Source organism: Eubalaena glacialis, chromosome 2 (genome assembly GCF_028564815.1).
Source record: "Eubalaena glacialis isolate mEubGla1 chromosome 2, mEubGla1.1.hap2.+ XY, whole genome shotgun sequence".
NCBI classification, from domain to species: Eukaryota; Metazoa; Chordata; class Mammalia; order Artiodactyla; family Balaenidae; genus Eubalaena; species Eubalaena glacialis.
Genome location: NC_083717.1, coordinates 173325619 through 173344185, shown reverse-complemented (window position 1 = coordinate 173344185; position 18567 = coordinate 173325619). Strand labels below are relative to the sequence as shown.

General features: G+C 35.7%; 1 protein-coding gene across 1 annotated transcript in view; it reads left to right on the top strand.

Moving 5' to 3' along the window:
- The window catches only part of CEP128 (centrosomal protein 128), a 440326-nt gene that overhangs the window by 108792 nt on the left and 312967 nt on the right, over positions 1 to 18567 (top strand). Inside the window, exons 11-13 of the mRNA XM_061182773.1 lie at positions 6527 to 6601; positions 8196 to 8328; positions 14543 to 14694. Coding sequence (XP_061038756.1) covers positions 6527 to 6601; positions 8196 to 8328; positions 14543 to 14694 — 360 coding nt within the window. The remainder of the gene's footprint in view (positions 1 to 6526; positions 6602 to 8195; positions 8329 to 14542; positions 14695 to 18567) is intronic.

The following is an 18567-nucleotide window of genomic DNA, read 5'->3' as shown; positions in this document are numbered from 1 at the left end:
GCTTGGTAGTATAGTGAAGTCAGGGAGTATGACTCCTCCAGCTCCGTTTTTATCCCTCAAGACTGCTTTGGCTATTCGGGGACCTTTGTGTCTCCAAACAAATTTTAAGATTTTTTGTTCTAGTTCTGTAAAAAATGCCACTGGTAATTTTGATAGAGATTGCATTGAATCTGTAGATTGCTTTGGGTAGTATAGTCATTTTCACAAGATTGATTCTTCCAATCCAAGAACATGGTATATCTCTCCATCTGTTTGTGTCATCTTTCATTTCTTTTATCAGTGTCTTATAGTTTTCTGAGTACAGGTCTTTTACCTCCTTAGGTAGGTTTATTCCTAGGTATTTTATTCTTTTTGTTGCAATGGTGAATGGGATTGTTTCCTTAATTCCTCTTTCTGATCTTTCGTTGTTAGTGTATAGGAATGCAAGAGATTTCTGTGCATTAATTTTGTATCCTGCAACTTTACCAGATTCATTGGTTAGCTCTAGTAGTTTTCTGGTGGCATCTTTAGGACTCTCTATGTATAGTATCATGTCATCTGCAAACAGTGACAGTTTTACTTCTTCTTTTCCGATTTGTATTCCTTTTTCTTCTCTGATTGCCGTGGTGGCCAGGACTTCCAAAACTATGTTAAATAATAGTGGTGAGAGTGGACATCGTTGTCTTTTTCCTGATCTTAGAGGGAGTGCTTTCAGTTTTTCACCATTGAGGATGATGTTTGCTATGGGTTTGTCATGTTTGGCCTTTATTATGTTGAGGTAGGTTCCCTCTATTCCCACTTTCTGGAGAGTTTTTATCATAAATAGGTGTTGAATTTTGTCAAAAGCTTTTTCTGAATCTATTGAGATGATCGTATGGTTTTTATTCTTCAATTTGTTAATATGGTGTATCACATTGATTGATTTGTATATATTGAAGAATCCTTGCATCCCTGGGATATATTCCACTTGATCATGGTGTATGATCTTTCAATGTGTTTGTTAGTATTTTGTTGAGGATTTTTGCATCTATATTCATCAGTGATATTGGTCTGTAATTTTCTTTTTTTGTAGTATCTTTGTCTGGTTTTGGTATCAGGGTGGTGGTGGCCTCGTAGAATGAGTTTGGGAGTGTTCCTTCCTCTGAAATTTTTTGGAAGAGTTTGAGAAGGATGGGTGTTAGCTCTTCTCCAAATGTTTGATAGAATTCACCTGTGAAGCCATGAGGTCCTGAACTTTTGTTTGGTGGAAGATTTTTAGTCACAGTTTCAATTTCATTACTTGTGATTGGTCTGTTCATATTTTCTATTTCTTCCTGGGTCAGTCTTGAAAGGTTATACCTTTCTAAGAATTTGTCCATTTCTTCCAGGTTGTCCATTTTTTTGGCATAGAGTTGCTTGGAGTAGTCTCTTATGATGCTTTGTATTTCTGCAGTGTCTGTTGTAACTTCTCCTTTTTCGTGTCTCATTTTACTGATTTGAGTCTTCTCCCTCTTTTTCTTGATGAGTCTGGCTAAAGGTTTATCAATTTTGTTTATCTTCTCAAAAAACCAGCTTTTAGTTTTATTGATCTTTGCTATTGTTTTCTTTGTTTCTATTTCATTTATTTCTGCTGTGATCTTCATGATTTCTTTCCTTCTACTAACTTTGGGTTTTGTTTGTTCATCTTTCTCTAGTTCCTTTAGGTGTAAGTTTAGATTGTTTATTTGAGATGTTTCTTGTGTCTTGAGGTAGGCTTGTATAGCTATAAACTTCCCTCTTAGAACTGCTTTTGCTGCATCCCATAGGTTTTGGATCGTCATGTTTTCATTGTAATTTGTCTCTAGGTATTTTTCTATTTCCTCTTTGATTTCTTCAGTGATCTCTTGGTTATTTAGTATCGTATTGTTTAGTCTCCATGTGTTTGTGTTTTTTATGGTTTTTTCCCCTGTAATTGATTTCTAATCTCATAGTGTTGTGGTTCGAAAAGATGCTTGATATGATTTCAGTTTTCTTAAATTTACCAAGGCTTGATTTGTGACCCAAGATGTGATCTATCCTGGAGAACGTTCTGTGCGCACTTGAGAAGAAAGTGTAATCTGCTGTTTTTGGATGGAATGTCCTATAAATATCAATTAAATTTATCAGGTCTATTGTGTCATTTAAAGCTTGTGTTTCCTTATTAATTTTCTGCCTGGATGACCTGTCCATTGGTGTGAGTGAGGTGTTAAAGTCCTCCACTGTTATTGTGTTACTGTCGATTTCCTCTTTTAGAGCTGTTAGCAGTTGCCTTATGCATTGAGGTGCTCCTATGTTGGGTGCATATATATTTATAATTGTTATATCTTCTTCTTGGATTGATCCCTCGATCATTACGTAGTGTCCTTCCTTGTCTCTTGTTACATTCTTTATTTTAAAGTCTATTTTATCTGATATGAGTATTGCTACTCCAGCTTTCTTTTGATTTCCATTTGCATGGAATATCTTTTTCCATTCCCTCACTTTCAGTCTGTATGTGTCCCTAGGTCTGAAGTGGGTCTCCTGTAGACAGCATATAGATGGGTCTTGTTTTTGTATCCTTTCAGTGAGCTTGTGTCTTTTGGTTGGAGCGTTTAATCCATTCACGTTTAAGGTAATTATCGATAGGTATGTTCCTATTACCATTTTCTTAATTGTTATCGGTTTGTTTTTGTAGGTCCTTTTCTTTTGTGTTTCTCACTTAGAGAAGTTCCTTTAGCATTTGTTGTAGAGCTGGTTTGGTGGTGCTGAATTCTCTTAGCTTTTGCTTGTCTGTAAAGCTTTTGATTTCTCCGTCGAATCTGAATGAGATCCTTGCTGGGTAGAGTAATCTTGGTTGTAGGTTCTTCCCTTTCTTCACTGTAAATATATCATGCCACTCCCTTCTGGCTTGTAGAGTTTCTGCTGAGAAATCAGCTGTTAACCTTATGGGAGTTCCGTTGTATGTTGCCATTTTTCCCTTGTTGCTTTCAGTAATTTTTCTTTGTCTTTATCTTTTGTCAATTTGATTACTATGTGTCTCGGCGTGTTTCTCTTTGAATTTATCCTACCTGGGACTCTCTGCGCTTCCTGGACTTGGGTGGCTATTTCCTTTCCCATGTTAGGGAAGTTTTCGACTATAATCTCTTCAAATATTTTCTCTGGTCCTTTCTCTCTCTCTTCTCCTTCTGGGACCCCTATAATGGGAATGTTGTTGCGTTTAATGTTGTCCCAGAGGTCTCTTAGGCTGTCTGCATTTCTTTTCATTCTTTTTTCTTTATTCTGTTCCACGACAGTGAATTCTACCATTCTGTCTTCCAGGTCACTTATCCATTCTTCTGCCTCAGTTATTCTGCTATTGATTCCTTCTATTGTAGTTTTCATTTCAGTTATTGTGTTGTTCATCTCTGTTTGATTGTTCTTTAATTCTTCTAGATCTTTGTTAAACATTTCTTGCATCTTCTCGATCTTTGCCTCCATTCTTTTTCTGAGGTCCTGGATCATCTTCACTATCATTATTCTGAATTCTTTTTCTGGAAGGTTGCTTATCTCCACTTCATTTAGTTGTTATTCTGGGGTTTTATCTTGTTCCTTCATCTGGTACAAAGTCCTCTGCCTTTTCATCTTGTCTATCTTTCTGTGAATGTGGTTTTCCTTCCACAGGGTGCAGAATTGTAGTTATTCTTGCTTCTGCTGTCTCCCCTTTGAAAATTAACTTTTAAAGAGTCATGCTGTTTGGGGCCAGTGATATTCATTGAGTACCTTGGAAAGTGTCCCTGAGGTCATTTGTTAGAGTGCAGTGATGCCTTTATGTTTTGATGTGGAGTCACTTGGCTTGAGGGCTCTGCCACTGTCTGCTACTTGCTCTTGGAAACATACACAGGTAGTTCGCTACCTTGTCTCCTGGCCGCTGTCCTTTTCTAGAGGCGAATTAAACTTGACCATTCCTTGCTGGAGAACATTTAAAGAGGTTGACTTTACTGTAGGGTTGGGAAAGACCTGTTGTTTAAAGGTTGAGTATTTTCCATCTACTCATTTTTGTTACAGAAGATAGGAACAGTTACCAGCCTAGTTCCGAAAAATCCTCTATTCTCATTAAATATTAAGTATCTTTGATATGAATTCATGTCTGTGAGGCTATAGAGCGTAGCATTTTAGAGCTAGAAAGTAACTCAGAGGCCAAACAACTCTCTTCAATTTGCAAATGAGTAGATTAAAGGCCAAGCCCAAGGTAATGAATGATAAAGTGAAAATGTGCTTCTGATATAATGTTCTTTACTCCGTATTGCCTTTTCTATCTACCCTTACCTCCTTTATTTTATTTCACCAACCTATGTAAAGTTGCATGATGCGTCCATGCTGCCTTTACGGTGGTAAGCAAGGTACATCAGGTCATCAAGTTTGCTCTTTGGGAGTTGTAAATGCTGATATTACCCAGGAAACATGACCAGTATGGGCCCTGGTAGATTTTGAAACCATGTTGACTTCAGTGCGATTTCTTCCCTTTTTATTTGTTTATAGAAACAAGAGAACAGGTCAGATAATATTTTGTGTGGATTCTCTGCTTCCACATGTCCTTTATAGTTGATTTACAGTTGGCCCTTGAACAATGGGGGCTTAGGTGCCCTGACCCTCTGTGCAGTCAAAAATCCGAGTATAACATGTAGTCAGCTCTCCGTATTTGCAGTTTCTCTCTAGCCATGGTTTCACATATGTGAATTCAATCCTATAGTACTGTAGTATTTACGAGTGAAAAAAATCCTTGTATAAGTGGACTTGTGCAGTTCAAATCCATGTTGCTCAAGGGTCAACTGTACTTTTAAAAATATGTGATAGTTATTTTCTGAGCTGCATGCACACTTTTAAAAAACTTATATAACTGGATGAAAAAATTATTTTGAAATAATAATAGATTCATAAGGTGTTGCAAAATCAAATGAACCATGGGCCAGTTATTCTCAGTGATAACATTTTCTATAATTGCCATCCAACATCAAAACCGGGAAATTGACACTGTTGCAATGCATAGAGCTTATGCAGATTTCACCAGCTTTATGTGTATACTCATTTGTGTGTTGAGTGTTTGTGTGTGTGTACTTCTGTGCAGTTTTATCTCATGAATCTCAATCTTATTGCCGCGATAGTCAAAATACGGAACTGTTCCATCACCACAGTGTTCCCTCATGCTACTCCTTAATAGTCACACCTTCCACATGTACAATTGCTGAAAGACTAATGTATAGATAGTAGTTTGTTCAAATGAAATGATAATTTAGGATAACTATTACAAATCAAATCACTTAATAACATCTTAATATAAATTTGTGATTTCACAAAACAACCTTACCCTTGCAAAGTGCAAACATGTCCAGCATATGTAAGCTCTGGATTTTTAACAGAAGTGTCCCGTCTGTAGGGGAGGAAAAATAATTTTCTCTTTACCCTTCTTGGTTCTTTGGCTGGTATAATAATTAAATTGACATAAAACAGATTAACAGGAGAAAAACAAGTTTAATTTTGTATGTATGGGAGCCCCATAAAAATATGAGACTCAAAGACGGCCAGGCGGTTGAGGCTTATCTACCATCCTGAACTAAGGCAAGGAATAGGGGCTTGGGGCTTCAAAGGGGAGGAACACAGTTCACAGGAAGATGAGAAGAGTATATGTATGGTAAACAAATGTTTGCCCTGCCGTGCAGAGAAGTCTTTCAGATATAGAAAGTTATCTTTGGTAACAGCTCTCTTTCTGTTACAGACCTCCTTTTTAAATTTTTAAATGCAATTTAGGGGAAGGTAAAAAGCTTTTCCTGAGTCTGCTGGGTTTTGATTGCCATCAGCTCAGAATAATACTTGTGCCAAAGAGGCATATTTTGGAGTGGCATATTCTTCTCCTCTTCACATCCTGTTATATTTTTCAGCCTGAGGTAAGCTAGGCACATTGCCTTTGTAGGGTATTTAGTCACCTAACTGGCACATTTTCTGTGCATACTTACCTAATGGCAATATTATTAGGGAAATTTAAAATATCTTATTCTGATTAAAATTTTTAGAAATGTTAGTAATATTGGAATTATTAGGAATATAAGAATATTAAGAATATAAAAAATAACCAATTGGATGAAATATACTTTGAGTTATTGGGTCCCTGAAATTTTTATTCTAATTTAGTTCATATGATACTACATGTAGTAATTTAAAGAAAAAACTGCTTTAGAATATACATGAAAATGATTTAGAACTGAAGGGATCTCAGATTATCTAATATAAAATCCTTATTTTAGAGGTGACAGAAAGGAGGCCTAAGGAAAAGAGATTTAAATGGGGGTCATAATTGAGATGGAACTGACTAGAGCCCAGACCTCCTGCAGTCTGGTCTGGTTCACTTTTTGTTATTTAATTACCATTATTTTAATGGGAGCATTGATATATGTTTATAGCAAGATATTTTTCCTTTTATGTTAGCTGTAAAAATCTGAAAACTTTTTCACTTTTCTCCTCTTAAACTGAGCCTGTAATAGTTTAGTTATCTTCTGCCCCATTGGACATTTTTCCTTATTCTTTGTTGAAACTCTAGCTTGAACAGGAATTGAAGCTATCTCGAAGGTTATTGAATCAGTCAGAAGGCAGCAGAGAAACACTTTTGCATCAGGTAAGTCTATGCAAGCTATGCTAATCTGCTTTTAAATTAAATCAGGATTGAGTCTCTTTCCCTATTAAATGTCTTTGTGAAAGGGAAAAAAACCTTAGATCTAGAAGTTTTTTTCCTTAAGGAATGTATATTAACACACATAAGCAAAAGATGAAATCCTTTCAGGAAGATTCAGAGAAAGCCAATACAAAACACCAGCCCAGGTTCCCACTGTGACAGTGTATCTTGCTGATCGCTTTTCCAGTTTAGGAATTATCTCTCTTAGCATAACCAGTGTAAAAGTGAGACTGGATGTGTAAGATAAAATTTTCCCAGGAGCTTAATTTTATTCAAGGAGACGTTAGAGAGTGAAGGAGGAAGTAAAATACATAAAACAGACCTTGCATGTTCAAGTTACTTTGAATGCATCACTGTCTTATATTCACATTTTCAAGATGCTACCTGCTTCCTTTTAACCAGAGATAAGGCTTAATTTTAAAGCATAACATTTTGCAGCCCATTAGCCCATAATAGGAGTTTGGTGCTTCTGATATTTAAAGTTCAGTAACTTGAAATAGCCATTTTATACACATTGGATAAGGGCATGTGGGTTTCTAACTACCTTTCTGCCTGTGTTTAATATAAATTGCAATTGTAACTTCCTCTGTTTTGAGGTGTGGGTTACATAACTCACTACATAATATGCTAGGTAGGCAAAGTTGTCAGACATCTTAGACGTTCAGAAGGAGTATTACGTTTTGATAGTTAACCCTGAAGCATCTGAAACACCGTAGCTCCTGTTTTACAAAATGTTTAAAAATGTGTAATGGCTTTGTTTTGCAGCCAGTGGTCCAATGGAATTAATGTTGGCAGAGTTTAGACTTTCTTTTTTGGAAGTTTATATTTGTATTCATTTCCTTCTGATTCTTTTTTTTTTTTTTGAACTCTGCCTTGTAATTTCTAATCTTATCTTTTGAAATAAGAGATTTATGTGTTAAGGTTGTCATTGTGACTTTACCTGAGTCTTTCTGCCACTGCTGACTTGTTTAAAGGTCATTGTGGACATGCTTGCTAGTCTCCAGATATACGCAGATGAATAAAATGGTACCTTACCTCAAGGATTTTATAGTTTATGTAACAGCTTTTATTGCTTATTTATTTTGAGCAGTACTTTGATATCACAGTGTGCTAAATTGTGATCATTTCATTTGACTTTACCAACCAATAGACTATGTTCACATGAAAGAAAATAAGTGAAAAATATAAAAATGTATAGTACTTAATTGGAGGTAGTTTGGGTTAATAACAGTAGAGTGGACTGAGGTGAAAATAGGGATTTAAAAAAAGTGTGATCAAATTCTTTGTCACAGTAGACACAGAGGAGGGGAAAGAACATTCATTGTTTGTGGACGGAATGGGAGGAATAAAGAAATGGAGCAAGAGACTGTTCCACTGTGCTTGGCATAACAAGGAGATTAACTTGGCTTCAACTTGTGCTTACAATAGCCCATTGGAAGTAAATTTTTTTTCCCTAGAAAAATAATTTGTAAGTTCGGTTATTCTTTTCCTGCTTTTAAAACTGATAAAAGTTTCATTTTTGACTGTGTGTATTTAGGTAGAAGAACTCCGTACACAACTTATGAAAGCAGAAGGTGATCAAAAAGGCTTAGTACATCAAGTATCTCAGATTTCCAAGCAACAGTCAAACCATCAGGATGAACAAGAAGATGACTGGAGGTTTAGAAGAGGTATAATTCTGACTTGTAAATGTCTGGGGCTTTTTTGATCTTTCTTAAATATTTCCCATTTTCAGAATCGCTTTCCTTATGTTATATTCTTTTCATCCTATTTCTTGATCTACTGCAAGGTTTTCCAAGTTGATCATAATTTAGCATCCAGTTTTTTAAAAACAGACTTAATTTTTAAATTTTATGTTTATAGCACTATTGAGCAGAAGGTACAGAGATTTCCCATGTACCCCTGCTCCCACATGTCACAGCTTCCCCCACTATCAGCACCCCTCTCCACAGTGGTACAGTTGTTATAACTGATGAACCCTACATTGACACATCATTGTCATCCAAAGTCTGTATTTTACATTAGGGTTCACTCTTGTTGTGTGTTCTACAGGATTGGACAAACATAATGACACGTATCCACCATTATAGTATCATAGAGTAGTTTCACTGTCTTAAAAATCCTCTGTGTTTCACTATTCATCCCTCTCTCCCCTAACTTCTGGCAAGTACTGATCTTTTTATTGTTTCCATAGTTTTGCCTTTTCCAGAACCTAATATGGTTGGAATCATACAGTGTGTAGCCTTTTCAGATTGGCTCCTTTTACTTAGTAATATGCCTCTAAGTTTCCTCCATGTCTTTTCATGGCTTGGTAGCTCTTTTAAAAATTTTTTTTCTTAAAGCACTGCATAATATTTCATTGTTTGGATGCACCACAGTTTATTTATCCGTTCACATACAGAAGCCCATCTTGGTTGCTTCCAAGTTTTGGCGATTATGAATACAACTGCTGTAAACTAAATGTCTGCGTGCAGATTTTTGTGTGGACGTAAGTTTTCATCTCTCTTGGGTAAATACCAAAGAGTGTGATTGCTGGATTATATGGCAAGAATACGTTTAGTTTTGTAAGAATCTTCCAAACTGTCTTCCAGAATGGCTGTATCATTTTTCCCTCTCCCAGCAATGAATGAGATTTCCTGTTGTTCTGTATCCTTGTCAACATTTGGAGTTGTCAATGTTCTGGATTTTGGCCATTCAGATAGGTTTGTAGTGGCATATCGTTGTTTTAATTTGCATTTCCCTGATAACATGTGGTGTGGAGCATCTATTCATATGCTTATTTGCCGTATGTGTATCTTTTTTGGTGAGATATTCATTAAAGTCTTTGGCCCATTTCTTAGTATGGTTGTTTGTTTTCTTATTGTTAGTTTTAAGAGTCCTTTGTATATTTTGGATGGCAGTTCTTTATCAGATATGTCTTTGCAAATAATTTCTCACAGTCTGTGGCTTGTCTTTTCATTCTCTTGACAGTGTCTTTCACAGAGCCGAAATTTTTAATGAAGTCCAGCTTGTCATTTCTTTCTTTCATGGACTGTGACTTTGGTGTTGCATCTAAAAAGCCATCACCAAACCCCAAATCATTCTCTTATCTTCTAAGAGTTTTATAATTTTGCATTTTACATTTAAATCTGTGATCCATTTTGAATTAATTTTTGTGAAAGGTGTAAGATCTGTGTCTAGATTCATTTTTTTGAATGTAGGGCTTCAGTTCCAGCACCGTTTGTTGAAAAACTATCTTTTCTCCATTGTATTGCCTTTGCTCCTTTGGCAAAGATCAGTTGACTGTTTCTATGTGGGCCTACTTCTGGACTCTCTATTCTGTCCCATGTATCTACCTGACCATTTTTTTTTTGCCAGTACCACACTGTTTTGTTGGATAGTGTCAGTCCTCTAATTCTTTTCTTCTCCTTCAATACTGCACTGGCTATTCTGGATTCTTTGACATTCCATGTAACTTTAGAATCAGGTTGTCAATATACAAAAAATAACTTGCTGGGATTTTGATTGTGCTTGCATTGAATCTATTGATGAAGTTGGGAAGAACTGACATTTTGACAATATTGAATCTTCCTGTCCATGAACATGGAATATCTCTCCATTTATTTTGTTAATCTTTGATTTCTTTCATCAGAGTTTGGTAGTTTTCATCATATAGATTTTGTTAGGTTTATACCTAAGTATTAAATTTTTTTGGATGCTAATGTAAATGGTATTGTGTCTTTAATTTCAAATTTCACTTGTTTTTTGCTGATATTAGCATCCAATTTTAATGTCTTCTCTTCTTGATTTTTAAACCCATTTCTGTTGTCAGACCTGCTTATCTCATGAGTCTTTCTTTTAGAAAGAGACAGCAAGCCAGTAGTGGAATTTTTTTCAGATTCATACACACACACACACACACACACACATTTTTTTTCCAATATATGCATACAATTAAGATTCTATCTTTTTGTTACTTGGAGATTGGTGACAAAATTTAATCACATTGTAGAAGTGGTTATCAACAATGTGACTGGCTTTTTCTTATGTTGATTAGGAAGACTTTGTGTTTGAAAATTGTTAGAATGCTTTTTCAGTGGAGGTGTTGATTTAGGTTGTGGAATTTAATTACTCTGGATGTATTTCTTTTTGAAAGTTTGTGTTTAACAGAAATGTTGATACTGAAATTTTGTAATGGTTTCTAGTAGACTATTTCAGACTATTTAAATATTAATGCTTCTTACTCAGATGCCTAAATTACTGTGGAAACTCTTGTAAGCATTTGATGTTACAAATTCCCCAGATTCCCTACACATAACTCAATATGTTGCCTAAGTTAGAATTTCCACATTGCCAGAAAATCTTCACTGGATGGCAAATTTTGACATACCTATCCTAATATATTTGCATGCCATTAAGTTCGCTTGAGTTTCATGTGATGTTGTAATTTAATCATATTTTAACATCAAATACTTTAAAATTTATTTTTAAAAGTAAAATATAAGGTATTAGATTATTCATCAAATTTTCATAAAGATGCACATAGGAATTCTCATTTTGTTTGGAAAAAGATTCTGTGGTACATTTGTTATATGTTTTGTTGTCTCATAAAATCTAGTTATTTTTGGTGTCTTTGAGGACTAGAAGAATCTCTCTTTTTTTTAACTACTTCCCAGGTTAAAAAAAAAACCCTTAAAGTTCTCTTGTCATTGTGACAGTGGACTTCTTCACCTTGTTTTAACAGTTCTAGAGTTTTCGTCTTTATAGAATACTTGTATTATTTTTAAAAATTCTACATAAGAAATTACACTCATCACGCTCTGCCTGCTGTTTGTTCCTCTACCCGCTGCAAAATGACTTCCACTTCTGCTTCTAAAATTGACTTTGCTTAGTTTACTAGTGGTCTTCTCTGTCAAATTCAAAGGAATCTTTCCATTACTTGCCTTACTTGACTCCTGTTTGTTTCCTCTTAGAACTCTTCCACTGACTTCATTGTTCCTACTCTTTCCTGGTTCTTCTGTCTTAATTGTTTTCAGTCTTTGTATTTGAATCTTTTCCTTTTGTTTACAGTTTGCCTTTTAAATGCCGCTGTTGTCTAGAATCCTATTTATGATTTTTCTCACTTAGTACCTCTCCCTAGGGGTTGTTACTTAATCTTATGCCTTAGCTATCACCTACAAACGATGATCCCTAAATCTAGCTCATCTCACTCTCCTAACCTTCAACCCTCCAGATGGAGTTGTTCATTGGGCATCAATATATGCCTTTCCAGAATGCTCAGTCAGCCGATTTACAACTGAATTCATACTTTCCTCAAAACCTGTTTTTATGTCTTATCTTAATTGTTCGTATTATTCTTTATCCAGATAAGCCTAAAATACAAAGAACATCCAAACTTATTCCTTCTCCCCTCCATCTAATTAATCTCTACATTCTGTCTATTTGTAGATCCTGATATCTCTTGAAGTTGCTTCTTTCTTGTTCCCCCTAGCCCAGTTTAACCATGCTTCATCTCATCTCTGTTACCCTCTTAACTTGTCTTACTCTGTTGAATAGCTTGTCTGTAATCTGTCTTCTGTACTGCTACTAAAGGGACCCTTCTAAGACACAAACCTTTCATGTTATTCTCTTGATTAAAACCTCTCATTATAATTTACTGAGTTCTTACAGGGCATTATGCTACTCATTTTACACTGTCTCCTTTAGTTCTTACAACTATTCTATGAGGGGGGAATATTCTTACTTCCATTTTAATGACTTAAAAAAAAAAGACTAAAGAACAAAGAAATTGAGTGCCTTGCTTAAAGTTACATTTGTTGGAAATAGCAGACCAAATCTTTTTTCTACCCAAACTTGAACTCTTAACTATTATCCTGTACTGACCCATCATTGTTTGTAGCAAGAGTTCTTTAAAATGGAACGTATAACCCGCTGGGTGTGGGAGGAGAGTGTTTGTAACACTATATTTTATACTTTATGTTTTAAGTATTTTATTTTTGATAAACGTTTCATTATATATGTATATATGTGTGTATATCCCTATATTTATATATATCCACACTCATATTTTATATCTATATTATGAAACATATCAAAGTATTGTCATCACACCAAATACATATGTGTTTTATAAATATACATATATGTATATGTGTTTATACACATATTCATATGTATTATCTCCATAATTTGTATAATATATTCATACTAATGTTAATTTGTATGTGTGTGTAGACACTAATGTTATATATATCATGAAACATGTGTATGTCTATATGTAGATAGGTACTATAGAGAGATATATGCACACACATATGCATATATAAATTTATAAAATAAAAAATGTATTTATAAGATGAATGAATGTGTATATTTGTCAAATGAATAATACATTTACACATAAAAAATATGCATATTTTCACGTTGAAGACCTAGCAGGGGTGGGCAGAGTATGGCCCATGGGCCAAATCCACACCGCCTCCTATTTTTGTAAAGAAACTTCATTGGACTAAAGCTACTCCCATTCATTTATGCATTGTCCAGGTCACTTTTGCAATATAATAGCAGAAATAAGTAGTTGTGACAGAGACCATATAGCTGAAATATTTACTATCTGACCCTTTACAGAAAACGTTTGTTAACTCCTGGTCTGTAGGCTAATTTCTAAGCTCCCTGGCAGTGCGTAACTCCCTGCTGACTCTCCTGTTTCCTGCCCTTATATGTATTAGCTATGTAGAACTCCTGTGTGTGCAGTTACCTGAATATGAAATCCAATGTTGTTCCTCTATGCTTTATGCTGTTTCCTTTCCCTGAAATATCACCCCAACTTCATCTCCTTTGCTTGGTGAAATTTTTTTTCTATTTTTTAGAACTACCATAGTAACCAGTTCTTCCTACCTCAGTTTCTCATTAAGATAGAGTTAATCATTCTATCCTTTGGACTATTTTTGTATAATAACCATTTATTATACAGAAATTATACAGATATAGAGAAATATTTGTCTAGTATCTATAAGTGCTCTTATCACACTATTAAAATACCTATGTATCTTTCATCCAAAATGTACAATTTTGACATTTTAATATTTCTAAAGTTAGGATGTGTCTTACGAATGATCTATAAATTGGATTTGCTAGTGTTTCCTTCCTTCCTATTCTGGAAAGGAAGCTACTAGAAAAAGTAGTTTTAAATTGATAACATATGTTCCAATTTTTGACATCTTAAATTCATGGAAGTACTTTATTTATATGTTTTCTTTCTATTCTTGGAATACAAGCTCATTGAGAAAAGGATTTTAGTGTTATTTATCTTTGAAAAAGATAGTGTTAACAGTGCCCTGTTCATCATATACCAAGTATTTCATGTTGAACTAAAAATAAATACTAAGTCAATTTGTATTGTTCAGTGATACAATTGTAGGTAGTAGTCTCCAGAATTAATAGATTAGAGATCATAACACAGTCAAGATTTAGCAGCATCATTTGTTTACGTTGCAAGAAAAGTGTTTTGTTGTGTGAACTTCACTAACTTCAGTTAGGTGGAGAAGCTTAGTTGAAAATTCTTTCAGTATTTTTGTTTTAGAGTTTGGGGGTAATATAGGAATATAAGGCAAATTAAAGAAAAAAATGCATAGAATTTTCTTGAAATAAATTGTACTAGAAATCAGATAACACTTTAAGTTTAGTATCAAAATGTGATAATATTGGATGACACAGCAATGTGTATATTCTAGAAAACTGTGTGAGACTTGAAACAATAGAATGACAAATTCTGAAAAGTCTGTTGGGTGACAGTGACAGTTAATAAGTGGATTGTATTAGGTAAAATATTAAAACATACCATTCGAAAGTACATTATCCTGTGAGTAACGAACAACCATCAAGCTTTACATTTTCTCTTTTAAGGGGTTGAGCGGGAAAAAGAGGATCTGGAGAAGCAGATGTCAGATTGGAGAGTGCAGCTGAACTTCAGTGCAATGGCATCTGAGTTAGAGGAAGTGAAGCGGTGCTTGGAGCGAAAAGACAAGGAGAGAGTACATTTGGCGGCACAAGTAGAGGTGACTTTGCTGTTTTTAAGCTGTATTCAAAGGACTTCAGTTCTGTTTCATAGAATTGCTTAATGAAATTTTAATATAAAGATTGTGATGTTTTATGAACTCTAGTTTGGATATAGATAAGGTAAAGTTATATAGATGACCACTTTAATTACATAAAAATATTTCTATGAATTCATTTCTCTTCATTGGGACCTCAAAGCCAGGATACCTATCAAACTTGAAAATATTCTTGTTCCAGTAGCAATTGAGCCCGTCCCTCACACAGAGGGGCCTTTTTTCTTTGAAGGAACAGTTATTTGGGGGGTGAAACTGGCAGAAGGCACAGCAAAAAGTTATTACTGATATTTTTTCTTTGGAAACATAAAGTGTTTCAAATCTCCAGCTGTTTTCCATGAGGTAGAGTTGATGCCTCCATCAATTTAGAGTTGTGTAGTAGTCATGAATGATGTGGTAACCATGAGTGAAGTGTAACTAGGCAGCTACCGTTTCCAGGTTGCCTTTTATCTAGCACAGATGGCGTTAAGTATCAGAAAATATTAAAAATCAAAGGAAAGGGGCTTCCCTGGTGGCGCAGTGGTTGAGAATCTGCCTGACAATGCAGGGGACACAGGTTTGAGCCCTGGTTTGGGAAGATCCCACATGCCGCAGAGCAACTGGGCCCATGCGCCACAACTACTGAGCCTGCGCATCTGGAGCCTGTGCTCCACAACAAGAGAGGCCGCGACAGTGAGAGGCCCGCGCACCACGATGAAGAGTGGCCCCCGCTCGCCACAACTAGAGAAAGCCCTTGCACAGAAACGAAGACCCAAAACAGCCAAAAATAAAGTAACTAAATAAATAAATTTAAAAAAAAAGAAAAGAAAAAAAAAAAAAGAAGGATCCACTAGCTAAAAAAGAAAAAAAATCAAAGGAAAGAACTTCATAAAAAGAAAATGGCTTAATTCCTATTTTAATTATGCAAATTAGATCAAACATGGAGGACACATTTGGAAATAGATATGTATCAGTCTTACTCTGTTCTTATTAGTGAAGTTGTGTTCTAATTGTAGTAAGTTGCCAGATTTGAAGAATTTCCTAAATAATAATGAAAGGTAGAAAATTGGTGTTAAAAGCATATAACTTTATATAATCCAAAGGAAATATTTAATGTTACTGCAGTCTGAGTTTCTCTTTCATCTTGTCTGTGCATCAATAGAAAATGTATTTTAATTAATTAATTAATTAACTTTAAGCTGATAGTTAAGTTTAAACACAGTCTAAAATCTCTACATTTTTTATTCCCCCCCCACCATGTTTTATGTTTCTGACATCAAATTTTACATCTTTTTGTGTATCCTTAACTGTTTATTGTAGTTACAGTTGATTTTCTGACTTGGTTTTTAACCTTCCACTAGCTTTTTAAGTGGTTGATTCACTGCCTTTACTATATATTTTCCTTTACCAGTAAGGTTTTTTCCTTTCATATATTTTCCTACCTTTATAAGGCCTTTCCTTTTTCACCTAAAGAAGTTCCTTTAACATTTCTTGGAAGGCTGGTTTAGTGGTGTTAACCTCTTCTTAGTTTTTTCTTGTCTGGGAAACTCTTTATCTCTCCTTCAATTCTGAATAACTTTGCCACATGAGTATCCTTGGTTGTAGGTGTTTTTCCTCTCATCACTTTAAATAAAATATATCATGCCACTCCCTTCTGGCCTGTAAAGTTTCTGCTGAGAAATCAGGTGATAGCTTTATGGGGCTTCCCTTGTATGTGACTTGATTTTTTTTTTTTTTTTTTTGCTGCCGTTAAAATTCTCTCTTTAACTTTTACTGTTTTAATTATGGTATGTCTTGGTGTGGATCTCTTTGGGTTCATCTTGTTTGGGATTTTCTTTGCTTCCTGGACCTGGATATCTGTTTCTTCCAGCAGGTTAAATTTTCAGCCGTTATTTCATCAAATACATTTTCTACCCCTTTCTTTCTCCTCTCCTTCTGGGACCTCTATAATGTGAATGTTACTATGTTTGATTTTATCTTAGAGGTCTCTTAAACTCTCCTCATTTTTAAAAATTCTTTTTTCTTTTTGCTGTTCTGATTTAGTGATTTCAGCTATTCTGTCTTCCAGGTTGCTTACGTATTCTTCTGCATCACCTCATCTGCAGTTGATTGCCTCTAGTGTATTTTTCATTTCAGTTATTGTATTCTTCACCTCTGATTCCTTCTTTTTTATATTTTCTAATTCTTTTTCGAAGTTCTACTTGTGTTCTTCCTTTCTCCCAAGTTCAGTGAGCATTTTTACGAGCATTGCTTTAAACTCTATATCAGGTAAATTACTTACCTTCATTTCATTAAAGTTTTGTGTTTTTTTTCCTGGGGTTTTATTTTGTTCTTTTGTTTGGAACAGAGTCCTCAGTCTTCTCATTTTGCTTCACTTTTTATGTTTGTCTCCATGAATTCAGAGAAACAGTTACCTCTCCATGTCTTGAAGATGTGTCCTTGTGTAGGAGTGTCTTTATACAGACTATGTATGTCCAGTGGCTTTTATGGAAAGGCTGGAGCTGAAGGGATCCTGGGCTTCTCCTGGGGTGTACTGGGGGCTGCTCCCTGGTGGTAAGGGTGCTGGAGCTGGAGCCATGTGGGCTGGGGCTTCGCCCAAGGCCCATAGAGGACCACCACCTTGGCAAGGGGGCTGGAGCCAGAGGGGCTAGAGTTGGAGCCCAGCATGAACCAAGGCTTCTCCAGGGGTGTGCCAGGGATTGCCGCCTTGGTGGGGGACTGGAGAGGGAGCCTTGCATGGGCTGGGGGGGTCTGATGAGGCAGTCTTGGCAGGACAGCTAGGGTGTCAGGCACTTGTCACTCTGCTGCCTCTGTTCTGGGACTTGGAGTAAGTTTGTGTTGCCAGTCTTTAAGAGCAAAGTCTCAGTTTTCTACAGCCCTCCAGCTCTCCTGGCTGTAAGCCCTGCTGGTTTTCAAAACCAGTTAAGGGGGCTTGTCTTCCAGGTGCTAGTCTGCAGGGCTGGGGTACCCAAAGTTGGGACTGAACCCCTTGTTCCTTAGGGAGGACCTCTGAGTTTGTGACATCTCCTTTCTCTTTTGGGTCACCTGCTGGGGGTTGACCTGCTGGGTTGTGACTAAATTACTTCTCTTCCCCTTGTACTCATCTTGGTGTGGTTTTCTTTCTTTATATCCTTAATTGTGGAAGAGCTATTCTGCTAGTCTTCAGGTCATTCTCAGAGATAGTTGTTCTATAAGTAGTTGAAGTTTTCGTGTGTCCTTGGGAGGAGGTGAGCTGAAGGTCTTCCTACTCTGCCATCTTGATCTTGCCTTCCTCTCTACATGTTTAATAAATTCTTACTAGAAATATTCTCAGAGCAGTTGTAATTGTAGGACTTTTAAAGTTTTTTTATGAGAATTATTTAGCCTTTTATTCTGCTGACAAATGTGGTAAAATATATGATTATTTTGTCAAAGTTAAATATTAAAAAAAAAAAAAAAACTATGCTAATGATGCCAGAGGCAGAAAAATCTCTTTGCTGAGTTGTTTAAAACCACATGTTGGTCTGTCCTCCCTCCCTCCTTCCTCTTCTCCCTTCTTTCCCATTGTTTCTTTTTATTTACCATTTATGGAATAAATTGAAAAAACCTCAAGTATGTAGACATTTAAAAATTATTTATACTGTAATAATGCTCTCATTGAAAGAGGCTGGCTTTCCCTTTGTCCTAAATTAATAGTTCTTTTACATTTTCACATGTGTTACCAGAAGAGTTGGAATTCTCTTGGGTTAGTTGGGGTAGGTTGTATAGATTTGGATATGAAACACAATTGGAGAGAAGGATTGAACATTTACTCACATATGAAATAGTTAATGACCATCTATTACATGCCAGGCACTGTTC